Consider the following 21,893-nt stretch of genomic DNA (forward strand, 5'->3'; position numbering starts at 1 on the left):
ATTTCATAAATACAACAAACTATAGTTTTTGTATATATAATATAACTAAATATAAAACTTTATAAACTGTGACATCAAATAGCTCCAGACGAATTTTATTTGGTGGAAAATAGGGCAAAATGGCTCTTTGGATAGTAAAGGTTGCCGACCCCTGTCCTAAACAATGCATTCTTCAGTGTTGACAGTTTAATAAATCAGACACTGATGATCTTTTTTTCAACCAACAATGCTTGCGGCGAGTCTGGACCAGGGTGGACATCAGCCGTCCAAGTTCCCTCGACATAAGCGCAAACGCCTGCAGTGAGGCATCACTGAGGCTGGTGGCAGAAGCGTCGGAAGTAGCCTGCTGCAGAGAAGCTGAAAGGGCAAGCATGAGGTGGGAGAGGGAGTTGCCAATACGGCCCATGCTGTGTCATAAGTCCTGGATAACATGTCATCTGTGACCCGACATTGGGGTTGAGGGCACCTGGCATCGGGCCTCAGGGTCTCCTCAGGGGAAACTATGAGGGATGCAATAGTCGGCTGGCATACGGGCGAGGCCAAATTTTGCAGCGTCTTGCATGGCCACAAGGGTTCGTCCATCCGATATAAGACGGGACAGAGTCCCGGTGTCTCTCCAGCATGCATGCAGCTCCCTCAGATATTCTTCGGAGGGAGAAACAGCAACGGTGGTGGGGGCAGTAATGCGCCTGAAGAAGGCACTCGCAGGCGGACGTTCTGGCTGCTGTGTATCCAACTGCAAGCGTGCCAGCGCCATGCGAATGACAGATTCCATGGAGCTATCGACTGCCCCTTCCGAAGAACTCTGGGCTGAGGAACGGGAGCCAGGCCCAGAAGCATGGGAGGGCCGCTCTTCACTGTACTCAGGAAAGAGATTGGCTGATGCTGCCAGTGAAATAACGTCCTCCTCTGGGCCAAGCTCAGCCATAGCTGGATCTGGTGCTTCGGCCCCCCCTGCACCTTGGTGGAGGGTCAGGAGAAGCGACTTCATTTGATCTAGCTCGGTGGTCAGCAGATCCACTCTAGAAGACAGCCTGCTGGACTTAGCCCTCTTGGGGGGAGCCCCTGCGGCTTCTGTGGCTCTGCGTTTGGAATGGGTAGGTTGGGCTGGATCTACCTGCCCTGACAGGGGAAGGTCGGCCACACCCATCAGGTGTTCCGCCTCGGCGAGCCTGGCAGTGAGAGGGGAGCGAGGACATTCTCTTCAGTAGGCTATTTACTGCAGATATTGGTGTCCCACCAGTTAGCTTGAGCGAGAGCACTCTGCCACTGTGGAAACAGTGAGGGGAGTTAGCCTGAGCGAGGATGCTCTGCTAACTGTGACAGCCGTAGTGTTTACCAAAATTAATCGACACAATCTGAGTATTAGCTTAGTCTAGTTAGCCTGAGCCAGGACGCTCTGCTAACTGTGACAGCCGTGTAAGGAATCAATAGACACAATGTCAACGTTGATCTAGTCCAACTAGTATCTCACCAAGTTTACTTGAGCGGGAACACTCTGTTAACTGTGAAGGGCGGCCCAACAGCGTAACTCTACGCTCACGTTAGCACACCACTCTATTAGCTAGAGCGGAAGCGCTCTGCCAACCGAGGAAAAAACGAACAATGGTTATAGACAAACAATGTTAGTCGATCTCACCGATTGCTGTCTTCACGGTTTTGGTGGCCCCTACAGACTGAGTGCGGGGCTCGATGGTCCGGACGGCGAAACACGCCGTTCCCTCCTAAGAGGGACAGCTTGTCGCAGCCTTTGGAGGGCGAAGATCCGTAACTCCGACCGGTGGTCACAAGGCTACCGCGACAAACTCTAATATGTCTTGATCGTAGACAAAAGAATTTCTTATTCTTGTTTAGTTTCTACTACCATGGTAGTTAACCTGCGTAGCGAGAAGATGAAAAAGGGACTGATCTCAGGATGACACCGGAACTTATAGACGATGGGGGTCATCCGAGGTCACAGGTGACTTTGTTGATATAAATACTCGGCCTGCGCATGCGCGAGACTGAAGATATCCCGTGTTAAGCACTGCCTCTGGCGGTCAGTAAGGATGAAATAGAACACCCTCTCTCTCGCGCACTCTCACACACACACACACACACACACACACAATAAGCGATGCAGCACTCAGTCCTTGTCCCAGTCCAAAAGTCAAGTTGTTATATAACGAAATATTCTACTTCAATCCCTATTTGTTGGCGTTTAGCCTAATGAAAAATTCTTCACAATTGGTTTATAATGATTATATGACTTGTATTTTGTGCAGCAACAGATATCCAATTTCACCAGTCATGACTGATTGTTGATCCAGTATTCAATGCTTTGCTGATGTTTGACGTGGCAATAGTTAAGTCCTGATGGTTCTTGGGGGAGGGCCTTGAAAAAGTCTTACCCCCGAAGCCCATGGTACTTTAATGAGGCCTTTACCTCAGGTTTGGACTCTTAGAGCAGTCCTTTGTAGTCATATATGATCACTATGTGTTCCAAATAAAACAGAAACATCACAATATACAGTGTATACTGTGGAGCACACAATGAATTACCCCTCTACCTAGCCTTTAACACTGTTTGGTAAACTACAAAATCTTCTAAACAGAATTGTCTTGATCTACGCTCAAGTATGAGTCAGTGACTGCTATTGTACTAGAGGAATAGAAGGTGTGTTTCTTTTGAAGCTGTCTTTACTCTGCCTTTTTTAAACTGTATCTCACTGTATCTGAACAATGAATCCTAGTTGACTGGAGCATGCGTAGTGGATTAGAAATTCATAGCATTTGTGCTTTAATTAGAAATGGTAATGTTAAAATATCATTATGCCTTCCTTTTTATCCATGTGTGTCGAGGCAAAGATATGTGATTGGACAAATTATTTAAATGACAGTATATACAGTCTTTTCAAAAAGCAAATTATTCATTTTTCATTGTATATACTTCAATTTAAAATATCTGAATTCTTTAAGGTCTTGGTTCAGAACGAGAACCTGTCGAGAACAGGTTATGTATTCTTGGAGAGTAAAATCAGCTTTTAACGAAACATATGCAGCCTCTCTTCTACAAACTCTAATTCATTTATGAGCCAACATTTTGACATGCAATTTAGTCACCGAACCGAAGAAATAATGTTTCCATACTACAGTATGACATGCCATTTACTTATGATCTTTCATCTATTTCCATGTGATCTCAGTGGTCAAGGTGAAATCTACCACTTTTAAATCATAAAATAAACGCTCATGTTTCTTGTCAGATTTAGTTTTGACCGAAATTGTATCCTGCCCATGAACAATCCACTGGATGGAATCAGATCAATTTTATAGTTTTTTAGTTTTCACATTGAATTTAAGTGGTGCTTACAAATCTATAGATATCCTACACTGTGGCCATACAGAAGTTTACATACTCTCCTGCTTATCGTGTGCTGTAAGTCTGTCTGCTAAATAAACTGTAGTATCATTTAATGAAGGCAAAACCAACTCGTCATCACCAGATGGCGTCGTCTCAGCTGGACCCACACCAAAGCTAGTAGCTGGGCTTATGTCGATGGGGTGGTCTGCTTTCTTGTCATTGGCTGTTGCTGTCTCCTGATGACCACTTCCATTCTGCTTTGTAGTTATATCAGTGTCAGTATTCAAGAGGTCTCTCCTTGCATTTTCATTGGTTCCATTGCTATTGGCCTGGGAGGCTCGGGGGTCTCGAATGGTGCCGAAGCCCGTCTGGATCATTGACAGCGTCCTCTGATTTCCCTCTGGCGGTTGGCAGCGGTAAAGCCCGCGAAATGCTGAGCGAAACTTCTGAGACATGGCATTGTATATCACAGGGTTTATAGCACTGTTGGCATAGATGCATGTCCGACAGAACAGGAGGAACCAGGCATCCAGATAGGGAGTGGACACAAAAGAGTTGATCAAAACTAAAGTCCGGTAGGGCATCCACAGTAGAGCAAATAGGATCACCACTACTGCCAGCATCTTTGTCATCTGTAGGGAAGAAAGAGAGATACAGCCCATTAAAACCACATCAAACAGATGTGATAGGAATTATTGTGTTAATAAAGCCTCTACGGCTGGGTTGCACCAACAAGGATTCATTTTAAACATGATTCAATTATGGTTTAACTTTAAACCAAACTTTAAAACAAGCTTCAAATTCGGAAATATTGAATATAAACCTAACCACTAAAACTTTAAACTCCAATTTAAAATGATATCCAGTATAAACCTACCCTTGAGGAGGTTTAACTTTTGAAAAAATGGTTGCCATTTTGAGAGGGCTTCAAGCTAAATAATCAAGTTCCTCGAGGAAAGTTAAGGGACTGACTCAACATTTGAGTTTGCCGACATGTTACCCACCATTGAGGTCCTGACCTCATTATTTTCGGACTCAAAATAACAACGCCAAGATAAAAAACTTGCTCATCTGATTGCTGTCATTGCTTGTGTGTGTGTGTGTGTGTGTGTGTGTGTGTGTGTGTGTGTGTGTGTGTGTGTGGGTGTGTGTGTGTGTGTGTGTGTGTGTGTGTGTTGCTTACATGTATGTGCTGTTTATAATTTTCAGATTTTTGCAGCAGAGACAAGTGAGGAGTCAGAGAAAGGGACAGGCAGTAAATACAGAGGGTACGCATACATGGCCAATAAAGCTGATTCTGATTCTGAACAGTAGTGTGAATTTGATTAAACATAGTCAACAATGATTTTCAGATGTTTTATTTTAGTTGGTGCAGGCCTGTCCACATTGACGCAGGGTCATTGGTTGAAAACCGGTTTTCCAACTTTTCAGTAAAGCTCATCTTTGATACCCTGATCTCTTTTGTCAGTGTGTTTCTGGTCTGGTTGTACAGGATCCTGTCCCCACTTCAGAATCAGAATCAGAACCATTTATTTTCAATGTATGTTGCACATACAAGGAATTTGACATGTCGGGTGGTGCCTAACATTAAACAATCAACAACAATCAACAATCAACACAGTGCAAAAAGTAGAAATATATTAAAATGTACAATAAAATATAAAATAAAGTAAGTGGGGGTCCCAGGCTTTGTTGATGTGCCCAACTAAAGACAGGAAAAAACTGTTCATGTGGCGTGAGGTCTTGGTCCTATGGACCTCAGCCTCCTGCCAGATGGAACGGGCATGAACAGTTTGTGTCCAGGGTGAGAGGGGTCGGCTACAATCTTTCTTGCTCGCTTCAGGGTCCTTGAAGCGAACAAGTCTTGGAGGGACGGCAGATTGCACCCTCTCAGCAGAGAGAATGATGTGCTGCAGTCTGCCCTTGTCCTTGGCAGTGGCTGCAGCGTACCAGATGCTGACGGAGGAGCAGAGGATGACTCAATGGCTGTGTAGAAGTGCACCATCATTGTCTTTGGCATGTTGAATTTCTTCAGCTGCCTCAGGAAGTACATCCTCTGCTGAGCCTTCTTGGTGATGGAGCTGATGTTAAGCTCCCACTTGAGGTCCTGGGTTATGATGGAGCCCAGGAAGAGGAAGGACTCCACAGCCTCGACAGGGGAGTCACACAGGGTGATAGGGGCTGGTGGGGCTGCATTCTTCCAGAAATCCACAACCATCTCCACTGTCTTTAGAGCGTTGAGCTCTAGGTTGTTCAGACCGCACGGTCACCAGATGGTCAGTCTCCCACCTGTAGGCGGACTCATCCCCACCAGAGATGAGTCCAATGAGGGTGGTGTCATCCGCAAACTTCAGGAGCTTGACGTACTGGTGACTAGAGGTGCAGCCGTTGATGTACAGGGAGAAGAGCAGAGGGGAAAGAACACAGCCATGGGGGGAACCGGTGCTGATGGTCCGGGAGGCTGAGACATGTTTTCCCAGCTTCACGTGCTGCTTCCTGTCAGACAGGAAGTCTGTGATCCACTTGCAGGTGGAGTCGGGCACGAGCAGCTGGGAGAGCTTGTCATGCAGCAGAGACGGGATGATGGTGTTGAAGGCAGAGCTGAAGTCCACAAACAGGATCCTGGCATAGGTTCCTGGGGAGTCCAGATGCTGGAGGATGAAATGAAGGGCCAAGTTGACTGCGTCGTCTACAGACCTGTTGGCTCTGTAGGTTAACTGCTGGGGGTCCAGGAGTGGGTCAGTGAGGGTTTTGAGGTGGGACAAAGCGCTCAAAAGACTTCATGACCACAGAGGTCAGGGCGACGGGCCTGCAGTCATTAAGTCTTGTGATCTTAGGTTTTTGGGGGACGGGGATGATGATGGAGGCCTTGAAGCAGGCTGGTATGTGGCATGTCTCCAGGGAGGTGTTGAAGATGTCTGTAAACACTGGAGACAGCTGATCAGCACAATGCTTCAGGGTGGAGGGGGAGACTGCTTTGCGGGGTTCTGTTTTTTAAAATGCCTATTGACGTCTCTCTCCAGTTTCTCAGAGTACAGTTGTTTAGCGTCTCTCACCGCCTTACTAAACCTGTATTTTGACTCTTTGTACAAGTCCTTGTCCCCACTCCTAAATGCCTGTTCCTTGTGCAGCCTTAGCTGTCTGAGTTCTGCTGTAAACCAGGGTTTGTCGTTGTTGTAACTCACCCTGGTGCTTGTTGGAACACAGCTGTCTTCAGAGAAGCTGATGTATGAAGTCACAGACTCTGTGTACTCATCCAGACTGTTAGTAGCAGTCCTGAAAACATCCCAGTCTGTACAGTCTAAACACGCCCGAAGATCCTCCATCGCTTCACTGGTCCACTGCTTGAATTTCCTCACCACAGGTTTACAGAGCTTTAATTTCTGCCTGTAAGCAGGAATCAGATGGACCATGACGTGGACTCAGTGCAGCACGAGGGACGGCGTGATAGGCCCCGCTGATTGTGGTGTAACAGTGGTCTAAAATGTTCTCCTGTCTGGTTGAGCATTTATTAAACTGTCTGTATCTCGGGAGTTCATGGCTGAGGTTTCCTTTGTTAAAGTCAACAAGGACAATAACTTCTGTAGGCCTCCTCCTTAGCCCAATGAAGCTGCCTGAGTTTTGCAGTAAACCAGGTTTATTGTTGTTATATGTGCAGAAGGTTTTAATCGGCACACATATGTCCTCACAAAAACTGATGTATGATGTCACAATGTCAGTGAACTCATCCAGGTCTGTAGCAGCAGCCTCAAAAACACTCCAATCAGTGCAGACAAAGCAGGACTGTAGCTCCAGCTTTGCCTCGTTGGTCCATCTCCTCACAGTCTTCACCACAGGCTTTGCAGATATTACTTCTTGCCTGTAGGTCGGGAGAAGATGAACTAGACAATGACCAGAGAGTCCCAAAGCTGCACGGGGGACTGAGTGATATGCATCCTTTATTCCAGTGTGTTTTTGTCCCTGGTGCTACATTTAATATGCGATCTGTATTTTGGCAGTTCTTTGCTGAGGTTTGCTCTGTTAAAGTCCCCAAGTACAATGCGCAGGGAGTCTGGGTGTGTGTGCTCCGTGTTGGTTCTCTGCTCAGCAGGTGTTGGAGCGCCTCACTAACAGCCCTGAGGTGGGATGTAAACACCGACCGGAATGAATTAGGAGAACTCCCTCTAAGTGAGGGCTGCATGATTTCTTTAACACTGTGACATCTGAACACCAAACGTCTTTAATGTAGAAGCAGATTCCGCCTCCCCTCATTTTTCCCGATAGCGCTGTTTTTAGCTAGATGGGAGTCACAGAGGCTCTGTCCATGTTTTATACAGTTTTATTGCTCCGATATTTTCTGAACTCCTTTGAGACAAGGGAGGGGAATAGACCGAGTCAGCCTGTAAGACTCAAGTGATTAGTCTTATCAGTGGCAAATAACACACCTACCCCCTCCCAGACCCAGCAGCCACGTTCACCAGGTATCAGGCCAACGCCTCCTCGCTGCAAAATGCTTTTTGAGATAAGGGTCCGTTAGCCAGTGACAGTCACATCCGCAGGTAGTTAAAAAGGATAAACTCATCAACAACAAGTGTTTAATTGAATACGAAGGAGGCGGGGAAGAGAGCTTTCTAATTATCTCTCCTCTGCCATAATGAGACAGAAAGCATCGGAGTGACATTTTGAATATGCATATTAAGACTGTAATTATGTGGCAGCAGGATACTTGACTCCGGCATTACAAACAAATCAGAGTTTTTTTAGCTCGCAGATCGATTCCAGATTCCAATGGATGCACTGTTCAGCCCACTGAGCCAAAGAACTCACATTTAGCTTCTCATGCTATCGACTCGCCTGGGGAAACAATGACCATGCTTCCCCATCTGTCCTCCTCAACATGCACTTGAGGAGATCACAGACATGAAGAGACTCTCAGAGATTAAAACTATACAATCTCACACCACACTGTATTAATATCTAATCATAAAAGTGCCATTCTTTGGCATACACAAGTTTATCAAACTCCTATCAGATTGAGTTTGCCTATCAAAAGAATAAAAGAGCATGAAGTGCCCATTGAAGAACTGAGAGAGCAAAACCATCTGCGGTATTAAGGAAACTTCAATGTAAATCCTAAATCCCATTATGCAAATCTTCTGCTCCTAGATGAAGCCCCTTGAACACACGAGATTAGGATCTTCTCTCTGCTCTCGCAAAAGAGTTCAGTTTCACCCAGGCCCGATTTCATGCAGAGACACTCACAACGAACACAGTGACACAGAAACAACCTCTGCTGAAGGTTGCATGGGAAGGTAAAGCATTCAAGACCCATTAAATTAAAGGGTTATCGTGTAATCTGGGATTTTGCACAACCTGCAGATGCAATAATTCTTAGGAGAAGTCCTTTTAAGGCATCCAGCAGGACAGAAGGAAACATGTTTTTCTGCAGAGACATTGTTTAAGTGACTATAGCAATTAGAGCACATTCACAGCTCAGATGGGCATAAAACAAAAGTACAAAACATGAACAACAGTGTTAGAACATATTATTTGATAAAAAGTCAAGATTACAAGCCTATACGTACATTAAGCTACTAAAACAAATTGTTTAAACAAGTGGATATAAACAGGACTCCAAGGGAAGGCCATCAAAGAAAACAATGATTTTCAGTCCATGGAAGTGATTCATTTCACTTAAGGGTTAATGATTGATGATTTCATTTTATACATTTTTAAATAAATAATGAAAAGCAAAATATTTCACAAAACAATGTATTGGTATTTACAATTTCCCAACATTTGTAAGAATTGTGTTGTTGTGCTGTAGCCTACAGACAAAGTTAATACAGTTAAAAGTCCAGTTACGAACATGAATTCAACATTTATTTTACTTCAAAATACAGTTTTAGTATTTTTTATGTTTGAGTAAAAAATACATGCGTCCTCATAATTATTTCTTATCTAAATGTCACATACAATGCCTGATAGCAGAAGGAGGATGCTCACTTGAGATATAAGCTGAAAACAGGTCATGTATGATATGAATACCACTTGAATGCTTGCTGCAAATGTATTCGTTCACCTGGACTGCAAAGGTTTACACCACATTTTCCAACCAAAGAATAAGTTGTTTGTTTTTGTTTTATGGAGTGGAGAATTATTTACTGGAGAAATTATCTTTGATGTATAGTCTGCATTGAAAAACATAAGTCAGCTGTATAACGATAGTTTGTAAAACATCTCATCTTCGCAGATCAATTTGCCGAAAAAAGTAGTTCAAAGTCGGCCAAAACGATTAATCGGTCAAACCTCTAATTCAGGGGTCCCCAAACTACGGCCCGCGGGCCGGATGCGGCCCGCCTCCACATTTGGTCCGGCCCCCTGAACAATACCAGAGACGCATTATGATTTTTTTTCAGTCTGCACAATTAATCGAATTTTAATCAGCCAACCACCAGAGGGCGAACGAGATGAGAGCTGTCATGCGCGCACCCTGTAGAAGTAGAAGAGTAGAAGAAGTAGAAGAGACGGGAGCTTGTATCGCGCACGGCGGTGTTCCGCCCCGATCCGCGTGCACGATGCAACGGTCGCTCACCTGCGAGTGGCACGCGAGTAGCACCCCCCCCCCCCCCCCCCCCCCCCCCCGCGCGTAAACTACTTTTGTATTGTTAATGCTAATTCTATTCTTATCAGTCTGTACTGTTGAGCTTCATTGTTACAGAACCACACACAGAAACTGTAATGGACTTTTGAATTTGACACTTTAGCATTAGGCTAATTTACGCCCCGTTATTTTGTACCTGCTTTGAACTGCATCTAGATAAAAAGCCTCAACTCTACATCTGAGTACATCTGTACATCTCTGCATCTCTCTTGTTCCCCTCTCACCTGAGGACAAAAATGGTGTCCTGATCTGACACCCGATCTGAAGTAATTGCTGCCCCACTTATCGATCCATAATAGACACTCTCTCAAACAAGTTCAAAACTGATACTTCTTTACACTCTTTTGATCATTTTAGTTATTTTCTAAATGTTTTAAAATAAAATTCTTCCCAGATCTTACACGTTGAACCTTTCAGAGGAACAAACCTTTACAGTGATTCAGTCATGACCTACCTGGGTACAGTTGAAGGAAATACAGTACATTTATAGGCCAATCTCTTGTTTATTTTTTTAGAATATGGGAATATTTTTATAGAAAAAATTGATGTCAATTTATTTCAATTACTTTGCCGTAACCTTTGTGAGTGGCTTATGAAGGTAGATACTTTCAAGACGGTAAAGCCTGAGAGAATGTATTCTACATCTGAGAGCACAGAGACAAAGCAGAAATGCAGCACGTGTGCAACCCAGGAGAGAGAGAGTTTTCTCAGTAAGAAGGCTCTTTGACTGCTCAGCCTGTGGAAAAGAAGCCATTACCACCACGATTGCCTTCAGGGTGTTGTAACAGCCAGGACAGCGGGCCGATAAGAGGCCACTTTTCTGAGGCAATGGGTAGCAGGGACATCATCACCATGCTGTAAAGAGGGAATCACGGCCTCTATATTCCCAGCAGATCACACACACAGCCAAAGACGTGACCGGGGTCAAATGTGACTAAAGCTATCACACGGCAATTACTTGATAGATAAGACAGCAAGAACAGCAAGAAAGGAGAGCGCAGAAGGGGTTAATGGGAAAGGGGGGTAAATGTTGAATAAGGTAAAAACCTGTTTCCTGGAGGAGAGCGCGCTCTTTGGCCGGGCCTGGCGACCTCCCTTCCCCGTCTCTGAGGTTTCCCTGCAGCTCCGACGCAGTGTGGTGGTGCTTGTGTCACAATGGTTGGACAGAGGGCTGGAGGGACACAAGTAGCATGTTAGATGTGTTGGTTGGTTTGGTTTCTTGATTAAATTAAGATGATAGGAGGTGCTTTTCATTTAACATGTGCTGTTTTCAACAGGTCTCGAAATCCTGCAAAAAGGCTTAACTAATATAGGGTTTTGAATGCAGGCCACAGACCTTTGAGTTAATACTGACCTTGATATTTCATGTCATAAACACTGTGTATTTCTATCAGTGTTGGTTAGTAAAGGTCATCAACCTTTCATCCAAAGCAAGTTTTCAACTCTGCAAGCCTAGTAACATTTTGTCCATAGCATGGTTCATTATCCAAAACCACTGGAACCTAAAGAGTCTATCATTTCACCTGTTAGGTACCGGTCTCTTGCAAGCTCCATGCCAGCAGTTTGTATTGCAGGCTTTTTGATATAAATGTTTAAGCTCCGAGGCCAAGCTGACATAAAAAATCATTAAGGTAATTCTCTCAGGCATGACAAAGCTCTTCCAGAGCCACAGAAGACATTGTACAACTCTTTTATGATGAATAAACGGATACATTAGATGCATGAAATTGGTAGAGAACCCTTATAGTTAGACCTTTTTACTGTACCTGAGGTAGAGGACCCGCGCTATCAAGCCATACAGCACGATGGCGAGAAGCAGCGGTATGACGTAGAAAATGGCAAAGTCGATGAGGTAGATAGGCAGGTAGAGCTCCCGTTTCACTCTGTAGCCGCACTGCACATGTCCGTCCTGGCTGACCTGAATGTCACACAGTTATCACAGAACACTGTAATATGGCTCTGGGCTGAAATGCTAAATAATGCATAATAATCTTTCACATCTCAACACAATGATGCTACTCTCAGAAATGTCACAGAGCTCTTAAAAAGCTTTTCACATTCCACCTGCAGTTGAACCAGCATACGGACAATAGAGGCTTGGTAATCACAAATGTTAATGACGCATGTACTTCTTGAAACACTATGCAGTCGCTTTGAAGGGCACTATTTATTATATATATAATAAGTGACGACCCTCCTCCTCCCATACACTAGGTGTCCCTGTTGTGTGTGTGTGATGATCTGTTACAGGTGCTGACTGGAGGGTCTTCAGCTGGATGAGCCACACCTGAGCCGTTGTGGTTCTGCGTTAAAAGCCCTCTTCATTCAGCAGCCCGGGGCTGGAAGGAAGAGCCTTGTTGTCACTGGTGTAACATTGTTGCTTCGGTTATTGTTTGAGTGCTGTTATATTAGTTTACTTATGTTTGCTACAAATAAATTGCTTTCTTTTAGCAGCCAGCTTGTTGTCACCCTGTTTTTGTCTCAGTCTCTGAGCTCAACAATTAATCTGACCTGCATGTCTTTAGACTGTGGTAGGAAGCCAGAGACCCCGGAGAAATAATACTCAATGCAGAAGGATCAATCAGCAGGTCAGCACGTCCCAGATTAAACCAGTAACAGACTAAATGTAATGCAAAATGCAGTGTATGTATCTAACCTGGATGTCCACCAGGAAAAACCACAGCATACAGTAGACACAGGTGAAGATCCAAACCACAGCAATGATCCGCTTGGCCCGGGACACTGTGCACACTGTCTGAGCCTTCATTGGATGGCAGATAGCTATGTACCTGCATGCAAAGAGGAAATGGAGGGTTCAAACACACCGTGACTGTCAATGTTTTAACTGCCAACAATCTGTTGGTAGGAAGATACCCATGTGTTATTTATGCAATGTTTTTCCTGTTTTTAGACAAACATCTTCACTAGAGCACTGACCAATGTAATGACAGCCAGACATTAAGCTGAGGAGTTTTGCTGAATATTGTTTTATTCATCCATAGAGTTGGCTTGATAATTGAAATTATAGGAAGAAACTATTGGTCAGATTATTTGTACGTGGGAGAAGAAAAAGGACTGATGTGATATATGAAGAATCACCTTAACAACTTAACATCGACTCTTTCACAATGTATCTTAGTTTAATAAACTGATTTTTTTCCCTCTATTCATAAGAGATCATAAGAGAATTGAGGTGATGTTGGGAGACTGAATAAGAGGCACATTTCTCTCTCTGATTGCATATTTTATTCGAGCCATTACGTTAATTTAACATTAAATTTGTGGCATTTTGAAAGTGATCAGAAATTCGTAATAGATTGGACCTAATACAACTGTTGTCATGACATTTACATAACGGAGCTCATTCAGAAATGAGACAGACATGTTAAATTGATGTAAAGAGGTACCACAGTGACCAGTCAGTTCAGACTTTTAGTTCATAGAGGTGTCCGAAACAAAATGGATTATGTGCAAGATTTTAAAGGACAAAACAAGTGTGTTTGTGTTGTTGAAGTTACACTTTCTATTACCGTCAACCTTTTTCCAAGTTGCATCATACTGTCTGTTTATGTCTGGTTTTATTACTTGTCATGCAGCTATAGGTTTACATTTATTTCAATACAGCATGAAAGGTTGTACAGTCTGATATCAACAGTTACGATATTGTAACCTTGGTTCTATAAGCACAGACGGAGACCTTTACTGGAGGTAGGTAATAATCTACTCTCTATTTAGAGCATGGATTTGCCCACTGAAAATTTGCATAAACGTAGCCAGCCAACGAGACAGGCCTACCTTGAATATGTGCTCCCACAATATACATGGCAGCGCGCCCCTCTGTTAAACTATCCCACACCCTCTTTAGCGAACAACTTAGGTGCAGCAGGGCCCCCTTGGAACAAGGCCCAGCCTGTGCTCATAGAATTAGCATTACAACATTCTAACCTTTTTTGGAACTCACATGTTTTGCCCTCTACTGGATTCTAATAATAGCTGGCCTGGGAACGCCTCGGGATCCCCCAGTATGAGCTGGAAAATGTTGCGGGCGAGAGGGAAGTCTGGGTCAGCCTGCTCGGCCTGCTGCCACCGCGACCCGACCCCGGATAAGCGGAGGAAAATGGATGGATGGATGGATGGATGAATTCTAATGCCATGTTCACACCAAATGCAGCCCACATTTTTCACGTGAGTAGATTACATACAAAGTCAATGCACAGACACGGATAGATGGGCGAACTCTGAGCGCTGTGTCGCGAAAGCCTATCAGCGTTGAGATGCTCCTCCTGTCATCACTGACGTCCTACCGTTGTTGAATCAGGAAAAAAATATTGTAGCTGTAGGTGGGCACCCAGATTATTAGTAGAGACCGGACCAAACTATGTGTATAAATCATATGGTACAAACAATGAAAAAGACGCTGCGGTTATTTTAAGTGTTGATGGAGCTGCTACAATGTTAGCATACCCTAGCACTAATCAAAGTATTTTAAAAGTTATTTGCTTGTTGTCTTGCAGAGAGAACTAACAAAACATGAATTCAGACTTTTTACAAATCTGCATCATTATGTAGTTTTTTTGGCATCCCTTTTTGTCCGTTTATTGCAATTAAATCAACAAAATCTGTTTATTTTGGGTTCATGCAGCTGTAGTAAAAGACACAGTGGATACAGCTCGATGAAATCCACGAAGCTCCTTCGGATGATGTTATGAACCCAGACAAGATGGCGTTTAGTTTCCCGGGATATCTGGGACTTCCACTGTAAGTACTAAGCAGAAATAGTGGTTATTTCTTCCATGGTTGATGGCGGAAATAAATGACTTAGTTGATAATAGCTTCCATGGACATAAACCAATGGAGCAAATTACCACAAATGGTCCCGCGAGTAAACTCCCGCGAGTAAACTGGTGCAGTGCAAATGACGCGAATTTGCGTCAATCCAGTCTCATCGCATCTGTGCGTAGACTTTGTAATCTACTCACGCGTTTGGTGTGAACGCAGAATTAGGTGGTATAGGTGGAAAAAATACATTGAGAAATCTAAAACACTACAGCATGGTTTGGGAAATGTTTGCAAATAAAGTATAATTTGTTGTACAGGAAGCAAATTTGGTGTTATCACTCTTGATTTCTGTGGCTACCTAGATACAGTGAAGGTGAATGGACTTTTGGTCTTGAAGGAACTACTTCCTTGATAGAGAACAGTTCCAATTAAAACTAGAAGGATTATCCTTAAGTTGTTTTGAGCGGCACAAAGTAAATTCCATTAACCTCCATTGCATTGGTGTGGAGAAAGACATTTTAGACACAGGTATCTCAAAACATAAATAAGTAAACACTAAATTATCTGCATGGATGGATTACTGCAGATATTTAAGAAAATTCTTTTTTTTTTTTAATTTTGGAGTGTCCCAACAGGTCCTAACTACTTGTTGAAAAGTCAAAAAGCTATTTTTTACCGCCCAGCTATCCAGGAGAGGGTTGCATCTACGAGAATACTGTTTCTATTGTGTTTAACTGTTAATGTCGGCACAGATGTCGGCTTCCCTGGAAGGGATGAAACCAAAATTGACATCCAATATTTTCAAGACTTTGTGACTCTACTCAGCAGACTTTAACACATGTTATTGCAGAGAAAAGGAGCAATTGGAGCAGCAGAGTACACAGTGCTGAGTTCCAACAAGTCCGTCAAGTTAAACAATAAATGCATTGTTTGTCCATGCCCTCCAGAACGATGCAAAGGACAGTTTCCTGTCTGAAACTACAGTGAACCTCAGAGAACAAATCGCTCTGTAAATTAAGAGTGCACATGCAAATAGACAAAAAACTGGCAAATGAAGAGAATGTCTTGATAATGCATGCGCGGCATTTAGACAAAACACTACAAATACAGAAAACAACCAAATACAGAAACAGTTAGGAATCAAGTTTTGTGAACCTGTTTCCCAGTTCTCCTTTGTCTCCCCCTCCCTCCTGTGTCTGTCTTCCTCTGTGTTGTCTGTGCGTGTGTGTGTGCGTTTGTGTGTGTGTGTGGATGTTGTTTTCCTTACTCAGATCTACTTTAACTCACCACATCAGTTCATCACTCCGCCCCGCCAACACACCTTCCATCGGCCTCATCAACCGAAGGCCAAATCCCAATGTCCCCCGTAGGGCCTTAAACCCTGAACCCTTTTGGGACTTACTGACATCACCTGGTAGATGGTTAAGTGTGAGAGGCTATAAGGGCATGACATGGTGTAAATACGAATGGGACAGCACTTTGCTGCAACATATCACGTTACCATGACAATGTCAAAATATTATGTTCAATTGTGGGTATTTATTTTATACTTTTTACTCCCAGATTTCAATGTGTTCCAGGCTCTTTCCTCTCAAGATGAGAGGTAAATTAAAATATTCTATTTACTTGTTTTTGTCAAAACAGCCTCAATAACAAAATGAAATGTTTGTTGAATAAATCTCTGTAATATAATCTCTGCTTCCATTCCTCTGATTTCATGTGTTTTTTTGTTCCATCTTTAATCCTTAATGATTCTGAGTAAAATGTTATATTCCAGGCTGAACACACATGTGCCGTCCACTTTGTTTACCTTTTTTTTACGTCTCCATGCTTCTACTTGTTACCCCGTGTTTCACGTCAAATTGCTATGAATTGTGGGTAATTCCCTTGGACAAAATCTGCAGAAATGTTGACTCACATAAAGTCTTCACAAAGGGCTCAAAATGTCTGAGAGTGCCCTCAAACACTCAGCGATTTGAAAGTGGGTTAGAACTAAACCCTCACAGACTTTACGGGAGCCTCAACGTGAGTGTTGGGATTGGGACTGGGCCACAGTATATAGCTCTTCACCCAGTCTGCCAGGTTGATAACAGCCCTCAGTGGAGTACTCTGGGCAAAGTCCTCATGCTGAACTTTTGCGTCGACATTTTGGATAATAACGCCATGTTAGTTTGCCTCACTTCTAACGACTCTCTGTGTAGGATCATTGCTCACCTGCCTGCTTCATTGCTCACACCATGAACTCTGTAAATCTACACTCCGCCTTGCTTGCCCTCTCCACCATTCCCTCCTGCCACACCAGACATTCATCGCCGTTCACCTGGCCACGCCAACTTGCCTGCCACTCTCCACCATCACCGCCACGTCATCCTACCCCGCCTGTTTTGGGGTTTTGCTCGTTCCTTGTTTTTTCCCTTGGCTTTATTTTTTGAGGATTTTAGAATAAAACAAAAAATGTCCGAAGTAAAACTTGCAGTGCAAGGAAGTCCAACAAACGTGTAACAAAAAAATCCAAGGGAAAAAACAAGGAACGGGAAAACTCAAAAACAGGATAACGATATCAAAAAACAATCATGAGGTAAACTTGACAAAACACAAAGCAGAGCTGCACAGGAAAAGGGGCAAAACAGGGAACATACCACGAATGATCATATCCGGGCACAACAGATGAACCGACACTAAGACAGGGGACACACAAGGCACACACAGGGGACACACAGGGGACACACACGGGACACACAGGGGACACACAGGGGACACACAAGGGATACACAGGGGACACACAGGGGACACACAGGGGACACACAGGGGACACACAGGGGACACACAAGGGATACACAGGGGACACACAGGGGACACACAGGGGACACAGGGTTTAAATACACTGGGAAGGTGCAGGTGATTAGACACAGGAGGATTCAATCAAGGGCGGGCAGACAAGGGCAGGAAGTGAAGTGAACACAGGACACAAGAGGCAGGGAAAATCTAAATAAAACGGAAGAAACAATTAAGCAAAACCCAAAATCATGACAGCTTAGGTTAGTGGAGTTAGAGTTAGTTAGTTTGTTGTCGTGGTTACAATAACAAACACATGGTTAGGTAAGGGAAGGGAATCCTGGTCAGTAGGAAACAGGTAAATAAACACCAGTCTCCATGTTTATTGACCTATTCATCCATCACAACCTCACTACACAGATTTTGTGCTCAACAACGATGTCTCACTACTTCCTTCTTGCTCCCGTCATACTTTCTACTGCCACTTGAGGGCTTTGTCACTTGAAATATATTGTTTTGGGGAACTTGCTGATAGTCCTTGAACAATGTGTTAGCATTGGCTTCTGTTTTAAAATTAAAATAAGCCGAGACCATTGGTTTGCATCAGATGACATCACTGACCCCCACATTGTTTACCTTGTTCACATGTAGAGCATTAGTTCAACACTTGTCCTCTGATACCGATGCAAATTAAAAGACAAAGCATTATCCTGTAAAAGTAAAATGAATGCCAATACCAACTCAAAACTACAATCTAGCAAAAGTTGTAGTTGGTTGTTTGTCCATCCTCACCTCTCCACAGTGAAGGCTGTGATGGAGCAGGAGGACACGTTGATGCCCAGGTACTGAAGGTAGGTGATCCCCAGACAGCCGGCGTGGCCAAAGATCCATGTGCCCGTCAGACTGTCCGACACGTTGGGCAGCCCTGCCGCCACCAGCACCGTCAGGTCGGCTATGGCCAGGCTGACCAGATAACAGTTGGTGGGTGTCCTCATGTGACGGGTGGTGAGGACCACGAGGACCACCATGATGTTCCCAACAATGCCCATGCCAGACACCAACAGCACCAGGAACACCGACACTGTCTTGTACTCCAACGACTCAGAGACGGCGTCGCTGGCACTCAGAGAGATGTTGGTTGGGGTGTCGATTCTGGAGCTCCCGTTGTCGGCCATATCTGCTCGCGGTTTGTCTTTTTATAACTCAAGTGTTGGTTAATCACAGGTGATGTTCACTTGACTAAAGTGATGAGGGGCATGACTCTGACATGTCGCCATGGTATCTCTCCTTCACTCTTATTTAAAGGTGGCATGATATTGACTGTTGTGAAGCTTTAGCAGCTCACACGTTTTATTGAGTTATCACTTCGGGGGACGTAACAGTTGAGAATTAGCTTTTTGACAAGTCTTTATATATAAGCATTGTGCTTGTTTTCTCATCTTTGATATTTCCTTCTGTCCTTCAGCTATAACGCCCCGCTCTCTATCGTCCTTTTAACTATTTAACTGTCAAAAAGAATACACGTTGAATAAGATCTCAAGACTTGCACTCAGGGCCCCATTGAGTCACCTAGAAATAGAAAGAGAGTTCAATTAATTGGACAAACAGGGAATTGAATTGACAATTGCCTTTGAATTGGCTTTGGATTTTTTTATATGGTAATGTCAAACATACTTTACCACAGTTTATCTCTCCCTCAGGATTTACCAGAATCAGTGGTTACAAAAGCATATGGTGGTTAAAACAAAGGGGGGGGGTGATAGAGCAAAGCAAGCTGGTGGTTTCAAATGGCAATGAGATGCAGTAATTGGATAATATAAGTAAAATAGAGAGCAGAAATAAGTTCATTTTTCTTTGGACATTTTTCGAGCTTATGAGATATCTTGTGAACAAAGTAAACATTTTGTCCAGAGGATGGTGCTAGAGTAAAGCTCAAAGGTGTCATCCTCTGGTGAGTACATATGGATGTTTTTATATTTCATGTGTTTGGCTGGATCAGGGTGCTAAAGAAAAGCACGTCACAGGGGATATTAGGATTAATTCTCTCCATCAATGTAAACTGTCATAATTGTCATGATAGCTTGCATTTATGAGGACATAATCATCTGTTCATGTCTGGTGACTACAGCTGATTGCAAATTTACAAAAGTGTCATCAACACAATACCGCTTGTTTTCCATTCACCGTCTATAGGCATTAACAGGCAATATTCAAATGAGCCATTCTGGTGCTGCTGAGCATGTAGTGTAACAAATAACCTCTAATACAGCACTCTAGGTGTAAACACACTCAATGAGTGCATAAAGATTATTTTAATAACACACCCCTCATAATGCACTTATGATACCTCCTAGTGCAAGTTACAGCCACAATCCTGAAATGAATTTGTGATTAAAGCCATTTTACAAACTTTAAATACGTCAACAGATTTTGAGGGTTATCAGGGGACAAAGTGTGAACCTTTTTTTCATCTAAAGAATCCTGAGGTTTGTTTTGAGGTTTCTCATTCTGCAAAAAGCTAATTAACCAGTGTGCAGCACTGTGAAACTCTGCGGGGCATCTGTTGCTCTTTCACTCACCTCCCAGCCCAGTCACACACACACATATTGGACCTCCTCTCCTGAGGGCTGCCTCTAGTAAATTGAGGGGCACACGAAATGAAAAGTAATTTAGTTTGACTATTCTGCCATCAGTCAGACTGCATCCACTCTCCATTCCATTGCACACGCACATCGACTGAGTGAAGCGGATCTTCTGCACATTTCTGACTCTCCATCATGCTTCACTGAGTGAGGTGCTCTACTGCAGTTTACATACATATATGCATAAAGGAGAAATGGGCAATTTATCAATTTAACATCTTACATAGAAATATACATATTGATGAATTTTGTCTTACAAAAATTGTCTAGCGTTCCTGGAAGTCTCAAGGACGTATCTGTACTATCGATATCATCACCTTGAGGTTGCCAGACAAGCAGCGGAACTCCACAAAGAGACAGTTCCAGGCCAGGAAACATTGTTCCTTCATAGCACAACCAGTCATTTTTACACTTCCATTTTGTACATATTAATAAACTTCTGCTGAACAAAAGTTGGCTCCAGCGAAATATTTTTCATACAGACATGAGAGTGATAACAATCTTCTAACTCGCTGCAAGAAAACATGTCAGGAACATTTTTGAAAATTGTTTTTTTTGGTTTAACTAAATCCACCTGCTATGCACATTATCTTGTTTATTTAATCTGTGCAAAGAAATGAAAAACCACACAATGTTACACTTCAGTTTTTGTACAGATCAAACGATACGTGTTAATTAGTGAATTTTAGATTTCCACTAAATTGTCGACACCATAAACACCCGACTGTCAGTAATAAGCCCCGTTGTTTCCTGCCTGAGTGGAATTCTTGTCCAGTATTTACTTTCAAGATCCAATGATTACAGATATCTGGCACTTAAACGTAGCAAACGCGAGGTGACCAGACAAGCTGAATGTCAGAGAACGTGAATGGGTTAACCCTCGGAGTTAAAGTTGGGCTGTTTGAGCCAGTGGCATATCCACACTTTTTCAACTTGGTTAGCCCAAGTGGGTGACTGACTGCAGGACGTGGCATAAAGCAGGTGTGTACATGAATTCACCATTTGTGTCTCCATTAATCATAGCTACTTTAACCACTAACAGTACAGTCTTACAGTGTCTTACATTCCTGTTTAAAAGATGATAGACCTACCAACACACCAAACAAATGTAATAGAAAGCTCTCATACTTTATTCTTTGAGTCCTCAAAAGGAAATAAACAGAAGAAAATAATAGACATTGAAGAAATACCATCACAGTACAAAGTACCTACAAAATTGAAATAAATAAGCCTGGGCAGATAGCCAATCATCATTTAAGATAACGAGGTGACACCTGGGCTGGCCAATCAGATTTCAGAGGGGCCGTGCCCCCCCACTGGACACGCCCCTGCTTTATGCAAGGCACCAAACCTACAAGTGTCCCCGTAGCCATTGGTACAGGACTGTGTGGCACAGGTGTAACAGCTTAGCTGACTCACAAAACAAATGTCAACAACATAAACAGCTTGATATTGCTCAGGAAATGTATTCGGTTCATAGTTCAAGGAAATATTTTGACAGGCGTTGGGAGAAATGGATATTGCCATGAAACAAGATGAGGAATAAGCAACTTAACTGTTCAAATATAAAAAGAATGAAATCAGAATGGACATGTTCTCAAAAACTTGTTCTATGTTATCTTGTAGCCTATTCGTGCTAATGTCACATTCTGTTGTTTCCAGATCAGAAATGATCTTTTTTAAAACATTACCATTTCTTTCTCCTTTCTTC

The 21,893-nt window shown here is 43.2% G+C and overlaps 1 protein-coding gene across 1 annotated transcript; it reads right to left on the reverse strand.

Annotated features, from left to right (window-relative positions):
* Positions 1–490: 490 nt before the first annotated feature.
* On the reverse strand, positions 491–18,715 carry trhr2 (thyrotropin releasing hormone receptor 2; the record flags this gene model as incomplete). Its single annotated transcript, XM_079163573.1, has 7 exons — positions 491–1,172; positions 1,640–1,748; positions 3,483–3,975; positions 11,034–11,157; positions 11,753–11,904; positions 12,643–12,775; positions 18,333–18,715. The coding sequence occupies 7 exons, from the start codon at positions 18,713–18,715 to the stop codon at positions 491–493; spliced, it is 2,076 nt and encodes a 691-aa protein (XP_079019699.1).
* Between the last annotated feature and the right edge of the window lie 3,178 nt (positions 18,716–21,893).

The sequence above is a fragment of the Pholis gunnellus genome (assembly GCF_910591455.1).
Source record: "Pholis gunnellus genome assembly, chromosome: 7".
NCBI lineage: Eukaryota > Metazoa > Chordata > Actinopteri > Perciformes > Pholidae > Pholis > Pholis gunnellus.